The 19855-nt window shown below is 26.9% G+C and overlaps 1 protein-coding gene across 1 annotated transcript in view; it reads left to right on the plus strand.

The window, feature by feature from the left end:
- Positions 1-19855, plus strand: part of LOC111612661 (nicastrin-like) — a 47915-nt gene that overhangs the window by 19747 nt on the left and 8313 nt on the right. Inside the window, exons 5-13 of the mRNA XM_023353900.1 lie at positions 580-728; positions 3319-3463; positions 6528-6628; positions 6984-7145; positions 7221-7424; positions 12131-12309; positions 14909-15071; positions 16578-16665; positions 17904-18055. Of these exons, the coding sequence (XP_023209668.1) occupies positions 580-728; positions 3319-3463; positions 6528-6628; positions 6984-7145; positions 7221-7424; positions 12131-12309; positions 14909-15071; positions 16578-16665; positions 17904-18055 (1343 nt within the window). The remainder of the gene's footprint in view (positions 1-579; positions 729-3318; positions 3464-6527; positions 6629-6983; positions 7146-7220; positions 7425-12130; positions 12310-14908; positions 15072-16577; positions 16666-17903; positions 18056-19855) is intronic.

Here is a 19855-nt window from a genome sequence, read left to right on the forward strand (position 1 = left end):
TGTGATCAAATATTATGTGTTTTGATCTATTCAGTCATTTGCCAAGTTCTTTTTTGTATTATTCAAAATTTTTTATATAAAATACTGTAGTTTAAAATGATGTAATATTTTGTGTTTTATTTTAGTCTACAAAAATCATACACACAATAGAAAATTCAATTAGTTTAACAGTTTAATTAAAATTTAATATTTTTGCTTTAAACAGTAATTTATTTAAAATATCTAATAGCAATAAATAATAGGAAAAATGAAGTAAATGTGTGATGAATTGAATTATAAATTATTTTGAGTCAAATATAGTTCTCAGTTGTATTATTTTGATTACTTACAATTTGCATTCAGCTTTTCATTATTTATACTCGTACTCTTTATTTTAATTTGTTTTCAATTCTTTTCCTGTATTTTATAAATTTTAAATGAATGTTATGCAAAACTTGTGAGTACTTAAACACATTGAAATAAATTCTTTAAAAATTTCATTATAGCTAATAATATATTGAAATTCTCTTTTACAATTTGATTATTTTATTTTATTTAATACATTTTAAAAACATGTATTTTTATTTATTTATATATTAGGATTATATTATGATGATCCAAGTTATGCTGGATGTAAGAAAGTAACATGGAATCTACCTAATCCAGTACAGGATATTATGTATAAAGATTGGAATATACCAATATTTCTCATAACTAAGAATAATAGCATAAGTAAAATTAAAAATGATGTAAGAAACTTTTTCAATATGTAATAAATTTTTGGTTAAAATTATTTAAAGATGTATACAGTCAAATATCATTAATTTGAACTTCCTTAAGTTGATTTAGTGGCTAAAATGAATCTGTTGTTATTCATCATAAAACTCAAACTTAAATTAGTATTAAAAAATATGATTCAAATTGTTTTTACTATAAATTTGGATAATTCAAAGCTGGTACAGCTCACATTTTGAAAATGAAATTTGTAGAAAGAAAATAAAAAGAAGTCAATTGATTTACAGAATGAGTATATTTGGGAATTTCATGAAATACATATGTTTTGTAAACTCTTTAGTTGTAGGCAAAATTGTCACTTATTTCACAATTTTAGTGAAATTTGATTCTAAATAGTTATTTTTATAATATCTAAGATGAAATGTATACAAATTTTCTGTAGGTAAAAAGTTGGTTAAATAAATGGAAAAGAAAGGAAAGAGAAAATATGATGTTATCAAAGAATACATAATACTGCCAAATACTGGAAAATTGCAGAGTTTTTCAGATGTTCAAAATAAGATTTGATTGTATATTATATTTATCTTAATTGGAATATTACACTTTTTAACATAAGAACATTTTGCAACAAAAATTTTATTTTTTTCTTAATATTACACTAGAAACATTAAGTTAATTTTTTTAATGATATATTCAATTAAATTTAAATAGAGTTTGAATATACAAAATATGTATATGCAATACATATATCTGTGAAATTGAAACAAATCTTAATTATTACAATAGAATTAATGGCTAAATAACAGGTAAATTTTTAAAATATACAGTACAGCATCATTTATCCGAAAGTTGATCAACTGAAATGTCAGTTAACCAAAAGCATTCCAGTCGGACTGTGTCATGCTAAATCGAACGTTTTTGATACTAGATTAACTTCTAAAGTATAATTTTTTTTTTGTTTTTATATTTTTCAATATATTTATTTTGTTTGTACAAAGTAAAGAAATAATTTTTAACAATACAATAGCCATGATTATTATTATAAAAATTTTTGTTAGGCTTAACATTGATGAAAATTCAATGCGAGCAACACGCAACAGAGAAAAATTTTAATGTGGGATATATTAATATACTATTATTGGGATATACTAATATAATAATTACATGGGATATTAATAATGTATTTTTTTTGTATATAATCGGTTATCCGAAAAATAAGTTATCCAAACAACCCCAGTCCCCAATTGATTCCAATAAATGACGCTCTACTGTATATATATTTTTTTAATGTGGTTAATTTAGATTAAAATGTAGTATTAAATGAAGGTATTAAATATTAAAATAATTGAAATTTAATATTATTGATTGATAAATAAAACAAAATGAAGCAATATAATAAAAATTTTTGTTGTTTGATAGGCATTTGTACCTTTCATACATAAAATATAGGAGATTACCAAAAGTATTATTTTTCATTTTTGTTTATTTTATAATTACATGCACAGTGAAGTAAAGTAGAAAAACAATATTTTAATGTTTGAAATGATACTTTCTAATCTGCATATCAGAGTCATGATTTCAACAAGTGCTTTGTTTAGATGCATGCTATACTTTGGGATGGGCATGCAAATATTTTATTTACATTCTAGCAATTTTCTGTGAGATAAACTCTGCTACAGATTATGTGCATAATTATATAGTACATTGATAAAGGATAATACAGTATCAATGGATCTTTGATAATAGTCATTTAGCTGCATTTAAGTCAGTCAGCATGACATAAATGTATTAGTCAAAAATAAATAAAACTTTTCACACAGGTTTTATTACATAACATAGAAACTTTTATACCAAACTACTTTTAAAATAAGCTACTATAGCTACAATCTTCTTGTGTGTCCATTCCATTTGTCAAAGCAATCTTTTTGGCCTTGCGTTATTGCAGTTTCAATCTCTGCTGCTGATTGAAACCTGCAACTCTTCAACTTCACTTTCATCTTTAAAAATAAATAAGTGTTTCAGGGACAAGATCAAAGAATGAAAAGCTTGAAGCATTGCTATGTTCTTTTTGGTTGTGTATTCATTAAACTAACTAGGAAACCAGTGGAAGCAGAATGTGAAAGCTGCAGTGATGAAAGCCTTTTTTCTGTACTGTCTTTAAAGACATCACAATAAAAGCTATAACAAGCTATATGGATTCTAACAGGAATGCATAACTGCAGGAGAAGCTTATTTTGAAGAGGTCATTTATAAATATTTGTACTGTTAAAAATTCAGTTTATTTTTGACTCTACCTTGTATATCAAGATGTGCAAAAATCAAATAGCATAGTCCATACTGGACTGTTCATATTTAGTTATTGATTGTAATCTTTGTGGGCTATAATATTTTTAATTATTTATAATATGAGAAAAAGCTTGTCTGACTATGTTTTACATTAAACAAAATGATCAACTACATTATACTATTAAACATTGAAATATTCCCTAATTATTTTTGAATAATATGTATTCAAATTCTAAACTTTGTTTCGCACGTTATTTGAGTATTTATCATTATTAATTTACTGTTCTCACTTGAAAATTTTTACTTATTTTTAATTAGTGCTTTAATAATTTCAACAAAGCTAAAAACGGTGTTGTACGCACATGGCCATTATGTTCAGCTCAATTGAAATCTGTAATGCTTGCTGCTAAGGATACACCAACTTGTATGAGACGTAGTAGTATAATTACTAATCTTAATCCAGGTAAATTCTTAACTATTTTATAATTTTTTTATTAAATTAAAAATTAAAATAATTTTAAAGCATAAAGTGAAATTTTTGCATTATTTAATAAATAAAATTGCTTCTTATGATAAAATTATAAATTTTTTAGTTTAAATTTTCAGATTATTAATATATATATTTGTAGAATAATGTTTAAGAAATATTGTGATCATGAAATAATAGACATCAGTATTGTATTTTCGTTTGCAATATTTTTTTCTCTATTTCATTTAAATATAAATTTAAATCAGTTATGGAGGAAGCTTTATAATGTAAGAGAATGAATAATGAAAATAAATTTCTAGTAACTTCAATATATTTTAAAAATTAATTTTTCTCGGTCTTATCTGTGTTCAATAAGTAACTGTTTCTTGGTTTCTGAAAATGTAATTTGTTTTCTGCTTAAGTTATAAATAGCAGAAAACAAATTAACATTTTCATATAATTAAAAAAAATGGTTTTTAATACAAAGAATATTTAACAGTATTATGGAGCTTTTAATCTGTTAAAAAATATACAGACTTGTATGTTCTTTAATATGTTAAATGTGTCATTCAATTAAATAAGGGACTATAAATTTGTTTTTATAGGCATATTATTGTTAATTTTTTATTATAAAAGGAATATGCATACATACTGAAAATTTTTTAATTTTTATTAAAAATTTTTTGGTATGTATATGTTTAATGTGTATATTACAGGAACCTATTATATTTAAAAGAGGAATTAAGTTCTATTATTTTATCTATTTTTTATTGTCTACATAATACAGTATATACAAGTATTAGAATATTTATTAAAAACTGAGTAAATTTATAATGATTATGTTTTAATTAAATATCTAGTTTAAAAATTTATATTTATATAAATCTACAGATTTATATAATAAGAGAGATTTATTCTTAATTTTTGTTAAAATATTAAGTTTATTATGCTATGTATTATATAAATCAGGGGTCGCCAAACTTTTTTAACCATCGACCCCCAATCACTTTCCAAAGCCTCACATCGACCTCCACCGTAAAGTTTTATTACATGTGTATATGTATGAGCGAAAAAAAAAACGCTGTGGTCTCTGTCTAAGAAGAAAAAAAAAACAAAAAACAAAAAAAAAAAGGTTGTGATCCCTTAGCCGCATCGAACCCTGGGGGTCCATATCGACCACTTTGGCGACCCCTGATATAAATTAATTAAATTAAAATTTAAAAATATTAATTGTACATAAGATATAAAATAAATTTGAAAATATTAAATTTCTTTAGTTATAATTAAATTTTTCTTGATACAAACAACTTTCCTTTAGGGTTTCAAGCTGCATTGATTCTTCACTAATTTTAATTACTCCATATTATTGCTTGACATTTCAACTTGAATAAAGACCATGGATCTTGAATAGGCCTAGTGATTAAGTTTTCTAAAATTATATATAGAAATGTGAAAACTCTATTAAAATTAATTTTTCTCGGTCTTATTCATCTTCAATATAATTTTTATTAATAACTGATTGAGAAAACCATTGGATATTTCATCGATCAATTTTGCCTGATATTATTCTGTTTATTGAATCTATTTTTGATCACTTTGGAGTATAAAATAAGCAGTTTATTATTTTGGATTCTGTTGTCTTCAGATTCTTTAATTTGTGTTATTTTCTTTTAATATATTGCATATGTAATTAAGTGGAAATTTGTTTCGATATTGTAGATTCTGAGGATATATAGGAACAAAATATCATTTAATACAAAATAATAATAACTATAAAACTTAAATTATTATGGTTTTATTCTATTAAATCAAGCTTTAAAAATTTAAACTGGTTTAAACAAATTTAAAATTCACTTGGTATCTGGCAACTGTGACTGTTCAAGAACATCTTTCTTTTGGACAATCATACAGTTGGTTTATTGTGCAAATGATTCTGACCAACCTGTATAAATCAGTGATTTGTAGAATTTTGATTTATGTTTTCCAGAGATATGGAATATTTAAATAAGAGAAAGAAAAATAAATCAATAAATTGAAAAATTTTATTGCATCAATTGTAATATCATACTTTGCTCATTAGATTTAATATTAGCATAGATAAATTTTTGGTAATTCATTGTTCTGTAAAAATTTATGAAATTTTATTTCAATAATTATCAAGTAATTATTTATTGTGACATTGTCACAATGCCAGGCTTCAACTTTTAATCATATTCTTAACTTATTCAATTTAAAATATATGTTCTCCATCTCAAATTAGTAATGGCTTGTCTCTATACATCATACTTTTCCTGATAACAACTGTGTTATGCCAATCATCTATGGAACTCCATTCAGGGGAAATTTTTTGGAATTGAGTTCACATGACTTCTGGTCTAGACTGAAAGTTCATATATAGTTATCAGGGCCTCCTATCCCTAAGCTTTCCATATCTGGTGTCAACTTTCATTCATCTAACACTGTTCTCAAGATTAAGGAAGGACAGATAGACGGACAATAGTGGGAATTTATAGGTCTACAATTTTTAATTTAAAACAGTTGAAAAGATAAAGTAATTTCTATTATATTCAAATTCATTATTATATATTATATCCAAAATCATATTAATCTGCTTTCAATGTTGTTTGAATGTAAGATTATTATTAATTTTTTGTAAAATATCATTTACTTAAAAATCTAAATTAATTAGAATGTAATCTCTACAAATACTATAATAACTTAGTGTTATAAAATTTGACGATGATGATAAACTGAACTGTTAATAGTCAGATTTGATTGTTTTACATTTTTTATTAAAATGTTATATTGAATATATAACACTCATAATTAATGATGATATATAAATTTAGTCTCCTCTTCTCATTTTTTTAAACTGTTTTCAAATATTGATTGATTAGTCATAATGGATGGGACAAATAGTCCTTTAATAAATTGTTATTGACTATAAATCACTGGTCTGTTGCTTAAACAACTATTATTTTATATTTAATTTTTATTGAAAATGTCTCATTTGACTTAATAAAATTTAGTGCATTAATTTTATGCATCTCTATTATAGCAAAATTATGTGATCCATTGGGAAGTTACAATATTCATACTATGCTTTTTCCTGAATCATCAAATATTACTAATCGTTCACTTATTATAGTTGGAGCAAGAGTAAGTAAAAATTTTTAAATCAAAATTTAAATTAATAATGAAATTTCAGATTTATTGATTTTTTTTGTATTTTTTTAAACAAAATAATAATGAAAATCAACTTTTATTTAAATATTATAGAACTGAAGTATAAAACTTTGCAAAAATATTTTAGAATATAAAATTATGAATAAAAATTAATGGTTATTATTACTAGTTTTTTAGAAATTCCTTATTGATTATTAATATTTATTAAATTTATATAATTATATAATGTACATTTTTATAGATAAATCTATGATGATGATAATTAAAATAGTCTCTATAAAATATTCCTATTTTATAATTTGTTTATTTGTGGAATTTTTATTTTTAGTTAGATGCTTTTTCTCTGTTTGACAATTTGGCACCAGGCGGACATACAGCAGTAACTGGCTTAGTTACACTTATTTCAATTGCTCACACACTAACAAAATTAAAAGAATATCTGAAATCAGAGAATCTTGATAAAAATATTTTATTTACAATATTTAATGGGGTAAGATAAAATAGATAATATATTTTAATTGGATAAACACAAGGAACAATTTGAATGCTTATTACTCTTTTCTAGGAAGCATTTGATTATATTGGATCAAGTAGAATGGTTTATGATATGCAAAAAGGAGATTTTCCACCAAAAAGTAAAAATCAAATTTCATTTTCTCTGGAGCACATTTCACATTTCATAGAAATCAGTCAGTTATCTTCTTCAAGTGAAGTTTGGTTGCATACTGATCCAATTTCAACTGGGAAATCTGAAGAAGTCAATTCAACAGTAAGAATGATTATATCATTATCATAAACTTTGAATTAAAATTATTTTTAATGTTATTTTATTGAATTGAAATATTAAAATTATTACATCAGAAAACAGTAACATTTAAATCATAATAACTCAAAGTCATTATGATTTAAATGTTACTGTTTTCTGATGTAATAATTTTAATATTTCAATAACGGAAAGTCATTATGATTTCTTTCTTGATTCATTGTGTTTAATTGTAATGAGATAAGTAATTTATTATTATTATTATACAGTATTTAGTGGATTATACTTAGTTGATACCGGTAGCTGTGTACTATGCCGGACCACAGTCAAGGCATAGCAACCAAAAACAAAAATTAAATAAGTGTGTCAGTGTCTGTATTCAGGAATTTCCTAACAATATGGCATGTATTCAATATAGTGGCCTTCTGTAGTGTGATGTATGTATTTCTATTCAATTGTGATGCTCCCAGGCTTTTGTGTAGTGTGTGTGGTATCACACCTGTACAGGAGAGAACGACAGGTACAATAAGCACCCTTTCCATCCTCCACAGATGCCTTATTTCCTGGGCGAGTTCTGTGTACTTGCTAATTTTTTCAGTGCATGTTTTTTGTACATTGTGAGTGTTTGGAATGGCTATGTCTATAATGTATGTGATTTTATTGTGTTTGTCAATGAGTGTGATGTCTGGTCTGTTGTGGTAAATTGTTTTATCTGTGATTATGGCTCTGTCATAGTACATTTTGTGTGTGTTGTTTTCCAATACTGTCTGTGGAATGTATTTGTAGTATGGTTCATGAATGTCTACCAGTTTGTGTTTCTTTGCAAGCTCTTGGTGTATTATATTTGCTAATTGATTATGTGTATGTAAATAATAATAATTATTATTATTTTACCATTTACCAACATTACCATATTATTACAGTATGAGCGTTGATTATCCTAATGTTGATCAACTGAAACATCAGTTAACCGAAAGCATTCCAGTTGGACTGTGTCATACTGAATCAAATGTTTTTGATACTAGATTAACTTCTAAAGTATAATTTTTTTGTTTTTATATTTTTCAATATATTTATTTTGTTTTTTAACAACACAATAGCCACAATTATTATTATAAAAATTTTTATTAGACTTAACATTGACAAAAATCCAATGCGAAGTGACATGCAATGGAGAAAAATTTAAACATGGGATATATTAATATACTATTATTGGAATATACTAATATACCATATTAATAATGTATTTTTTCATACATAATCAGTTATCTGAACAACCCCAGTCTCTAATAGATTCAGATAATCAACACTCTTCTATATTATTATTATGTTGGGTTTTGTGAGTTATACTCGGTTCACACCGGTGGCTGTGTACTATGCCGGACCAGAGTCAAGGCATAGCAACCAAAACAAAACTAAAGTTAAATAAGTGTCAGTGTGTGTGTCTGTATTCAGGAATTTCCTAACAATGTGGCATGTATTCAATATAGTGGCCTTCTGTAGTGTGATGTATGTATTTCTACTCAATTCTAATGTTCCCAGGCTTTTGTGTAGTGTGTGTGGTATCACACCTGTACAGGAGAGAACAACAGGTACAATAAGCACCCTATCCATCCTCCACAGATGCCTTATTTCCTGGGCGAGTTCTGTGTACTTGCTAATTTTTTCAGTGCATGTGTTTTGTACATTGTGAGTGTTTGGAATGGCTATGTCTATAATGTATGTGATTTTATTGTGTTTGTCAATGAGTGTGATGTCTGGTCTGTTGTGGTAAATTGTTTTATCTGTGATTATGGCTCTGTCGTAGTACATTTTGTGCGTGTTGTTTTCCAATACTGTCTGTGGAATATACTTGTAGTATGGTTCGTGGATGTCTGCCAATTTGTGTTTCTTTGCAAGCTCTTGGTGTATTATATTTGCTACTTGATTGTGTCTATGTAAGTAATCTGTCTGTGCCAAGAGCTTGCAACCAGAAGTGATGTGTTGTATAGTTTCTGGCATGATGTGACATTTTCTGCATGTGTCATTTGTGAGTGTTGTATCTTTGAGTATGTGTTTTCTGTAGTTTTTAGTATTTATGACCTGATCCTGTATGGCAATCATGAATCCTTCCGTCTCCCCAAAGAGGCATCCCCGATCTAACCAGCTGTTTGACGCAGTTTTGTCAACAAAATCCTGGGCCAGGTCATAAGGATGCCTGCCATGGAGTGCCTTTCGAGCCCACGATTGCTTGATGGTGTCTATGCTTTTTATGTGTTGTGTCATGTCTGTATGATGTGAGTGTAAGTTTAATGGTGTGTTATTTGAGTCTGCTAGAGTTACTGCTTTATGTAACTGTGATGTTTCTTGTTTCTTGTAGAAAAACTCTCGCAGTGACTGTATTTGTTTGTAGTGAAGGTTAACTATGTCAATCAGGCCACGTCCGCCTTCTTTACGTGGAAGGGTTAATCTTTCTGTGGCGGATTTAGGATGATGTTGTTTATGCTTAGTAAGTGTTGTTCTTGTTTTCCTTTGGAGTTGCTCGAGATCTGTGTGAGTCCAATGTATAACTCCAAAAGAGTATGTGAGTACTGGGATGACATATGTGTTTATTGCTTTAACTGTGTGTTTTGCATTTAACTGTGTTCTAAGTATAGCGTTTAACCTACTTTGGTATTCTTTAATTAATCGTTGCTTTATTTGTGTATGTTCTGTTAGTTTGGCCTGTTGGAATCCTAAGTACTTGTAGAACTCGCCCTCTTCCATGGATTCAATAACGTCTCCATTTCCAAGTGCAAAATCTTCTTTCTTCAGGATTCCTTTTTCTATGTGAAGTTTTTTGCATTTGTCTAGGCCAAACTCCATTTGTATGTCCTTAGTGTATGAATGTGTGATTTGTAGGAGTTGATGAAGTTGTTTTTGTGTGGATGCATAAAGTTTTATGTCGTCCATGTACATGAGATGTGAGAGTGTAAACTGTGTTGTTTTTTCGTGTCTGATATTGTAGCCGTATTGCGTGTTGTTTAACATGTTGGATAATGGATTCAGGGCTAGGCAGAACCAGAGAGGACTCAAGGAATCTCCTTGAAAAATTCCTCGCCTAATGAATATTTCGTTTGTTTGTATGGAAGTGTTACTAACCCTGAGATGTAGTGTTGTTCTCCAGTGCTGCATAGTGTTTTCGAAGAATGCAATGAGTGATGGATGTATTTTGTACATGTGTAGAATATGTAGCAGCCAACTGTGTGGAACACTGTCGAATGCTTTTCTGTAGTCTATATATGCCATGTGTATGTTTCTGTGTTGTTTGTATGCTTGCCGTAAAATGACTGAATCTATGAATAACTGTTCTTTGCATCCCCTGTGATTTCTACAGCAACCTTTTTGTTGTTCTGTAAGAATGTCGTGTTCTTCAACATGTTTGTATATTTTGTTTGTGATATAGGATGTCAATAATTTGTAGAGTGTTGGAAGACATGTAATTGGTCTGTATTGTGTGGGGTCTGTGGTTTTGTTATATTTAGGTTTCATGTAGGTGATGCCCTGAGTAAGAAATTTTGGCATGTCTTGTGGATTGATGATGATGTTTGTCAGATGTTTAGCTAGTTCCTGGTGCAGTGATGTAAATTTTTTGTACCAGAAATTATAATTGTTCTTTTTTGATTGACAACCCTTTGTTCAGTGACACTGAGATTGAGGATATTGTTGTGTGAATCTATGGTGTAGTTGTTGTCTGTATGCTGTCATGTTTGTTTAGAGTTTTGTGATGATGTAGTAAGTATGGATGATAAACTTGTTCATTTCTATTGTTCATTTCATCCATTGGCGTGGTTTCCAGCCTTTGTGGTCTGTGAATGCATTGCCACAGAAACACCAAAGCTAGGTTGATTCTTCACATCTGTTGAGGACATTGCAGTAGACATGCTTGGGTCGGCGCTGCTTTTGCCACCTGTAACCAAGGGGAGACTGTGGCATATTTTTTGAACGTGAGCCTCTGCCTAACCCACAAACGTGGACCTTGTTAACCCAGGTGACGTCCGAGCTGGTATTATACTTAGATCTGGTTACTACCATGATAAATATCTTCACAGAATGTGGGTGTGGTCACTCTTAGCTTCATTTCTCCCCGTAGACCTTACTGGCATGAGTGTCCCTACCAGGAGATTGTGCTCCAACCTGCATTGCCCTATGCATCAGTAAATTACTGGGCTCTCCCACCAATAATTAATATATCTTAATAAACTATGTATTTCAAATAGTTTATTAAGATATATTATAAGAAATAAATGATATAATCTACATTATTTCTTTCAACTAATACATATAACATTGCAGAATTAATAATTTAATTGAAAATTAAGAAAAATTTTATTTTTTAAGAATAATTTTGTCAATTTGTAATGTTGGCTTTCTGATTATCAATGATAATTATTTGATATACAGAATATGTATTTAGTTTTGAATGACATGTATAATGAATAAAATTTATACATATTTTAAAACTCTAGTTCTATTTATAAAATTAAAATGATTATAAGTGTTTTAATAGTTCTTAAAATATTAGCTGTTAGAATAAGTCTTAACTGGTTCTTGTTATTGAAAAGATAAAAAGTAAAATTTAGACTATTTTCTTAATAATTGTATCAAATTTAATAATACAAATATATTAAATTTTTATTATATACTATATTTTGTTAAAAGATTATTTTAGTTTTTATAATAATATTTAACAGGTGAATGATTTAATTAAAGAATTGAAAAATCAAGCAAAATTAATACATAAGGATTTAACTATGGAAGAAGCCAGAAAAGATAATCCAGTTCCTCCTGCTTCTATGCAGAGTTTTCTTAAACATGATAAAGAAATTGCAGGCATTTTGATTTCTGATCATTCTGAGGAATTTATTAATAAGTGAGTATATTTATAGAAAAATTAATTTAAACACATGAAAATATATAATAGAAGGCATTATTTATTTGTCAAATTTCATTTCAATTTTGATAGTTTTGAAATTATCAATATATTTTTTAATAGAAACTTATTAAGGTAATACATTCAGGGTTCCTACGCACCTGGAAAGTCAGGGAAAATCAGGGAAAGTCAGGGAATTCAAAACAAAAATTTGAGTAGGAACCCTGTACATTATTTTGTTTCTGTTTTTTTAAAATATGAATAAATTCATATTGATGCTATATACCAGGTGTGGCCAAACTTTTATCCCTTAGGGGCTACTTTTTTGGTAAAATATAGTCTGCGGGTGACTATGAATATGGGCAAACAACTTTAGGATTTTTATATGCGCATGCGTTGTTCATCGGGATAATTACAAACAGTATGGGTACGCTGAACAGACAGTCTATTATTGTAAGAATAAATTGTCGAATTAAGATTTTTAAACATTAATTTAAGTGAAAGCAAATTGTTCAACTTTAGCTTCGTGGGCTACCTTCAAAAACTTTGCAGTCGACCATGGTCTATGTGTAGGCCATCCCTGCTATATACAAACTGTTTAAAGTAATAGTTTTTTAATTGTATATCAAGAATGTAACTACAAAAATAAATAATTCTATTACTTTTTAAATATAACAACAAAGTTTTATTTATTTTTTTGAAAGATGACTTTTTATAGTGTTGTGTTTTTTTTATTTCATAATTTTCAGTTTGAGAATTTCTATTTCTTCAATGTGCATAAGAAAACTATAGTTACTTGATAATTTATCAAAAAGTTTGAGGTTCCCTAGAAAGCACTATCTTTAGTAACTGTTTATTTCATTTATTATTATTAAATTTATTTCTGAAAAGCTATAAGTATTCAACATATTATTATTACATTCATATTGTTACATGTTTAATTTTACGTTTAATTTAATCAACTACTGAAAACAATTATGAAAAAGATTCACTCTGATTTGAACATCATATAACTAATATAATTATATAAAATTAATGTCAAATTTAAAATTTATTTATAATATTTTCTTTAAAGCAATTGAAGAAAGTACAAAAAATATCTTTCCAAATAACTTTCATGAATTTAATTTAATTAAGGATGATTCCAATTCTATTATTAGAATATGAAAAGATTAAATCACTCTTAAAACATTAGAAAATGAATTAAAATAAATTATTTTTATTTCTATAATTTTTTTATGCAATGATTTATTTGACTTATTATTTGAATTATATAGTAAAGCAACTAATAAATTGTTTGTCATCTTAAAGTTATATACATTGCTTTTTGATTTTAATAGTTATTAATTATATTGACACATGATTTACATTTTTTTAAATTATTATATTTAATAAATATAAAATGTAAAGAAAAGTAATATGTTTTATAAAATAATGCTTGTTAAATAATAGGAAAGAAAAAAAATAATAAAGTTTTAAAAATTCAGTGTATTAAATTTGCTATTGAGAGATTTAAAAAATTGAAGGTATAGTTGAATATAAATGTTTTATGTTATAAAAATAAATAATTTAATAAATAAATAAAATTATGGTAAATATATTTACCTAAAATTTATTGTCTGATTTAAAATTATGCTGTGATAAATGATGTTTCTAAATAAATTTGTTTATATATAACAGCTGTTTTTTTTTTCAAGCTCCATAGTCTATAAAACAAAGACAAGTGTAAATAACAAAATGAATTATTACAAAAAGTTAGGTACAAATATGGTTACCTTTTTGACATAATCACCATGAAGATTGAGGAATTTGTCATATCTGTGGACGAGCTTTTCCATCCCCTTGTCATAGAATGTTGCCGCCAGTGAATTGAGATGGCCTTAACAACATTGTTTTGAAGATCGTCATTAGTCTTGAACCTCTGCCCTCTTAGCCACTTTTTCTGTTCAGGAAAGAAGTGGAAGTCTTCACCACCTTTAAACACCCAGCATATAGCCCTGATTTAAGGTGGAAGTGCCAAGCAACTTCCACCTCTTTCCTGAACAGAAAAAGTGGTTAGGAGGGCAGAGATTCGAGATTAATGATGATCTTCAAAACAATGTTAGGGCACATATCAAGTCATTGGTGGCAACATTCTTATGACAAGGGGATGGAAAAGCTCATCCACAGATATGATGAATGCCTCAATCTGCACAGTGATTATGTTGAAAAGTAATCATGTTTGTACCTAACTTTTGGTAATAAATTCATTTTGTTATTTACACTTGTCTTTGTTTTATGGACCATTGGAGGTTAAAAAAAAACAGCTTATGTATTTCAATTTCTTGTTCATTAAAGCATTAGTTTTTTGTAAATAAAATAAATAAATAAATCTATATTGTTTGTTATATTGCTGTAGAAAGAGTACATTAATATTCATAATTACTATTTCTACAATTCTTTACTTGTATTGTAGAAATAGTAATTATGAATATTAATGTAATAAATTTTAAATATTACAGTATAAAAATAAAATGTCACATTTTATTTTAATATTGTAATAATATTTAAAATAATGCCATATTTGTATTTTTAATATTTAATAAATATTCTTTTTTAGGTATTACAACAGTTTATATGACAATGCTGAAACTTTAGGAATTACAAGTGACAAAGAAAAACTAGCTACTCAGTTAGCTAGTGTAGCTGCAGTTTTATCTAAGACATTATATAAAATGCTGTCAAAAAAGGAATACACTGAAGATGTCATTGATGTTTCATTGGTATATTATTTTAAATACTTCATTGTTTTTAAATTCTCCAATATTTAATTCCATATTCATAATTTTATTTACACAAAATTTCAAATAACAGACATTAAGATTAAATTAAGAAAATAGTAAAAATCATTTTGTAAATAATTTTTGTTTAATTAAAAATAAATCTGTACACAATGATTTAACAATTTTAAATTATAAATTTAAATAATGTGAAAGTTCCAAAGATGACCCCTCCAATACAATCAGTTTTCTAATGAACAGATGTTTTAGCCCTTATAACAATGCAATTTTATTTGTTTGTAAAGATCACCTCTTTCCTTTATCAGCGATTATCTTATGATTTGGTGATGTAATACTTTCTTTTTTAAATGGTCATGTGTGCTGCAAATATGGTATAAAAGTGAAATACTGTACTGTGTGCATATAGCACATTACTATATACTATATATTGTAAATGCAAAACTACCTTTTAAACATTGCTGTAATAACAAAATAATCAGCTGAAGATAGGTGTCTGTGATAAAATTTATTTTTAATGGAATTTTGTTTTTTATATTTGATGCACTCTTTAACACTTTAGGTGATAACCATTTCAGTGAAGGGAAGAAAAAGAAATTTGAAGGGAGTCACTCTTCAGTTTGAGTTAATAAAAATAATAAAATTACAAAAATTTTTAAGTAATGAAGACATCACAACTGTATAAATTGATGCTTTTCTTATAAACTTACATGTATTTAATTCCATCTTTTCTATGGTCAGTTCAGCCATAAACATATTCTACTACATAAATTTACACAATGTCAAACCACATTGGTATTATAGTGTAAGGTCAATGGAGCAATATTCACATTAAACTCTCTGTGGAATAAACAATTTACTAATAGCACAACTTTTTTTAGTGTGATAAACATTATTATACATGGCAATTAAATTTATGTATTCATATCATGTTATCTATTTATATTAATATATTCATACCAGACATCATTGGTCTTTAACTAATATTGTCATTAATTTTATTTTTTTTTAACCTTCAATGTTTCTATATGTTCATAATAATTTTTTCCCTCCTCCAAATTTTATGTTTATCTATTTCACATCTTTCTTAGTTACAATATTTTGCAGCAGCAGAATTTTGAGTATTATATTTTATAGCATTAATGCATTCTTTTTAAACTTCTTTTAACATTAATAAAACTAGTAAATAGCCAGGATGATGATAACATTTAAAATTTATTAGAAAATTTTAACAATTTCACAAGAAGTTAACAAAAGTAAACACAGGGCTTCTTCATCTTTCTTTGTCCTATTTTAATGCTGAAGACAGAATGGAATTAATCCATTTTAGTTGTTACAGTAAACAAAACCATTCAAAAATATGTATCTATAGACTTATTTATGTATAATTTTCAAAGTTTCAATTTTATCATTTCATAATATGTTTTTAGAATAATTAATTTTGTTTTTAATTAAAAATATAAATTGTAAAATTTTAATGTTTGTTTACAGGTTTCTGAATTATTAGAATGTTACATGGTAAATGCATCTTGTAAGCTATTTCAAGAAATAAATGATCCTGATAAGAAAGGGAAATTAAGTATGTTTTTTAAATATTTATTATATGAACACCTTTTTTGTTTTTAAAAATTTGTTTGTTTATATCATAAAATAATTTTTGAAAAGAAGCAGAAATGGTTTTCCATCATTGGCATTTTGTAAAAAATTAAATAGGAATCATTACTAGTTATAAATAGTACTATTCCATAGCACATTCCTTTTTGAATTTATTATCCATCAGTGGTCTTCAAATCTACAGATTCATCATACTTGAATTTAGATTCAATGCAATACATATTAATTAGCAGCCTTTAGTACCAAGTATCTTACTTCTCTGTCACTGAATTTTACAAACTATTCAATTGTTCAACAACTGTTATTTGGGCAAATTTTTCTGGTCAAGGCTCAACTCAAAATCGACTTTTTTACATTATTTTAATGGTTTTGTTAAATCAATATTCATAATAGTAAATATTTAGAAGTTAAACAGTCAATCTTATCAGTTATGGTAACATTGTTGATACTTTGAAGAAAATCTAAGAAAAATGTTGTTTTGCACTTTTCTGGAAATTTTGCATTTCAGATGCAAACACCATTGAAGATGACTGCACGTAGAAAGATGTGAGCATCAAATTTGGTGTTGATTCAGAAGAGTCCTAGAAAGTAAAAGGGTTTCTGACTTAAATAGCACAAAATATGGTGATATATAAATCTTACTTGCAATTTATAGTGAACAAATTTATGTCAACAGAATCAGTTTTGTTGATGTAAATTTGTCTTGAGTTGTCCCTATTTTATCAAAAAAAAAAAAAAAAATTATGGATGAAATGTAAAAATTAACCTGCATCTTATATTTGAGTAAATACTATATCTATCTAGCCAAACTCTTGAAAGCTGCTTGTTAAAGCCTATTATTCCACAAAACACAGAATACCCACTGTCATATATAATTACATAATCAAATAGTGATATTTTACAAAATGCATCTCTTAATTATTGCAAAATATCAATAACTTGGTAATTAAAATGAGAAGAGAAATTGATTTAGAAAACTAAGAATTTAGAAATTGATTTGTAAAAATTTATACACATAAAAATAGATACAGAATTTGATTCTGGAATATTTTATTAAAACTTATAAAAATAAGACTTTAAAAGACTGTTAAATTTAAAGTAGTTAAAAAGTAATATTTTATATTATTATAATTTATGTAATAATTTATTATCTATATCTATTTTTTCTATTTTTTATTTGTTTATATTATTTTGTAATTTAAGGAGAAGAGCCATATACTTTGTATGTTGGAGTTGGTCCTTCTGTACAACAAAGCCCAGCCATGATATTTACAAAATATTTATTTTCTTATCTTACTGGTGCAATTATGGAAAATGCAAGTCAAGAAATTTGCAAAAATGATAAAAGCAATGAGGTAAAAAAAATGTTGAAATTTTATCATCTATCAATTAGCATATATTTGTTTATAAAAAATATGTACTGAAGTCAAACAAAATTTCTTGTATCTCAAAATCCTTAAATCAAACTAGTTGAACTTAGCAAATGCTAACAAATCTGTTAAATTCTGTGAATGTTTTTGGCACATTATCTGGTAAAGTGGTTTTAATACCACTCAATAAGCAGCTATGAATGATGTAGTGCATTTCAAATGAAACAGATTGTGTCATTGCTTGCTTATCCAGCTATATTAAAGTCATTTTACCAGGCAATGCACTCTTTAATCATGTGCAAGTCGCCAATTTAGTGAAAATCCATCAAATCTAGTAGAAATATAAAAATATGGTTTAATGTATTGTGCGAAATTTGATTTCTGAATAAGTTCAGTGTAGCATAGAGAGAGAAGTTTGTGGTAAACCTAAATTCAATATATTTATTTGAATCATTATTATAGCGTAATATATTGTTTTAATAATGAATCATATAAATATCGTGGACTTAAATATATCACAGAATTATATCCCTTATTTATTGCTTTGTAATAAAAATGCAAGTTTTTCGTATACCTTCAAATACAATCTCTACAATTCAAACTGGTCATTTTTTGATTCCTTCAAATTTGAGATTTAGAAATTTTACTGAAAATAGATTTATTCTATTTTTCTTTTTCTTATTAATGAGTAAAAAAGTACAGCAGTAGCATTACAGTGAGATTAATTATAAAAACAAAAGAAATACATTACAAAAATATATGAAGAAACTAAATTGTTTTTACACTTCCATTATGTCCAATCACCAGGGATAAATAATCTTCCTTTACAGAGACAACTTTTTATTTTAGACTACACCAGATTGCCAGACAATGTTTTAATTTATTTTACATATTTTTACAGAGGCATAGCCTTCAATAAAAGGTTGTATCAGTAAACAAAGGCTGTTCTGGTGATTGGACATGTTGGAAATGTGAAGATGATTTAGTTTCATCCATTTACAGGACAGTTAGAATTAAACTGATGATACTCAGACATGCCTGGAGCCAGCTCTATTGAACAAAATTGAATGAAACTTGTAAACATGCAATGCAGATCATGGAAAAGAGATTTATGGGGAATTAGTAGAAATTTTTACCACCAGGGGATAATGTGGTGCTGTTTAATCAAAAATGTTTCTGGCTGTAGGGTTATTTGTGTGAGGCCTGAGGAATTCTTGAGCTCACATATTAAAAATTTAATAAAAGTGCCAAATCAGGGGATTGATCTTTGATTGTAGCGCTCATAAAAACTGAAATAAAAACATAAATAAAAAATGGGAAAGAATTAAAAATTTTAGTTGAGAGAACAAAAAAAAAACAAACTTTAAAAAAGTGATCTAGTGCAGAGATTATGTTTCAGACTTACAAGAATTTGGTCGTAAACAATAAGTAAATGTGAGTAGGAGTTTCAAAGTTTGATTAACTTATTTTATCAAACAAAAACGCAGTGTTGAATTTGACCCTTTGTGTCCCGAAATGGTCTGTTATCTACCTGGAGAAACTGACCAATCAGAAAGCGAGAGATTGGGGGAGAATTCTTTAAAAACCCTGATCTCGAAGTTAAAGACAGACTTTTCTCTGTCTCGCTGTGTGGGCCATAACTTACAGTTTATTTATTTTATTGTTATTTATTATTAAGTTTTATTTTATTTTTATTTTTTAATTTATTATTATTAATTAACACTTCCACTGATTGTTCTCTTGGTCACATCACCTTTGACTTGCCTTCAGTGTTCTACACATATG

The sequence above is a fragment of the Centruroides sculpturatus genome, unplaced genomic scaffold (genome assembly GCF_000671375.1).
Source record: "Centruroides sculpturatus isolate CEXI.00-Female unplaced genomic scaffold, Cexi_2.0 scaffold1492, whole genome shotgun sequence".
NCBI lineage: Eukaryota > Metazoa > Arthropoda > Arachnida > Scorpiones > Buthidae > Centruroides > Centruroides sculpturatus.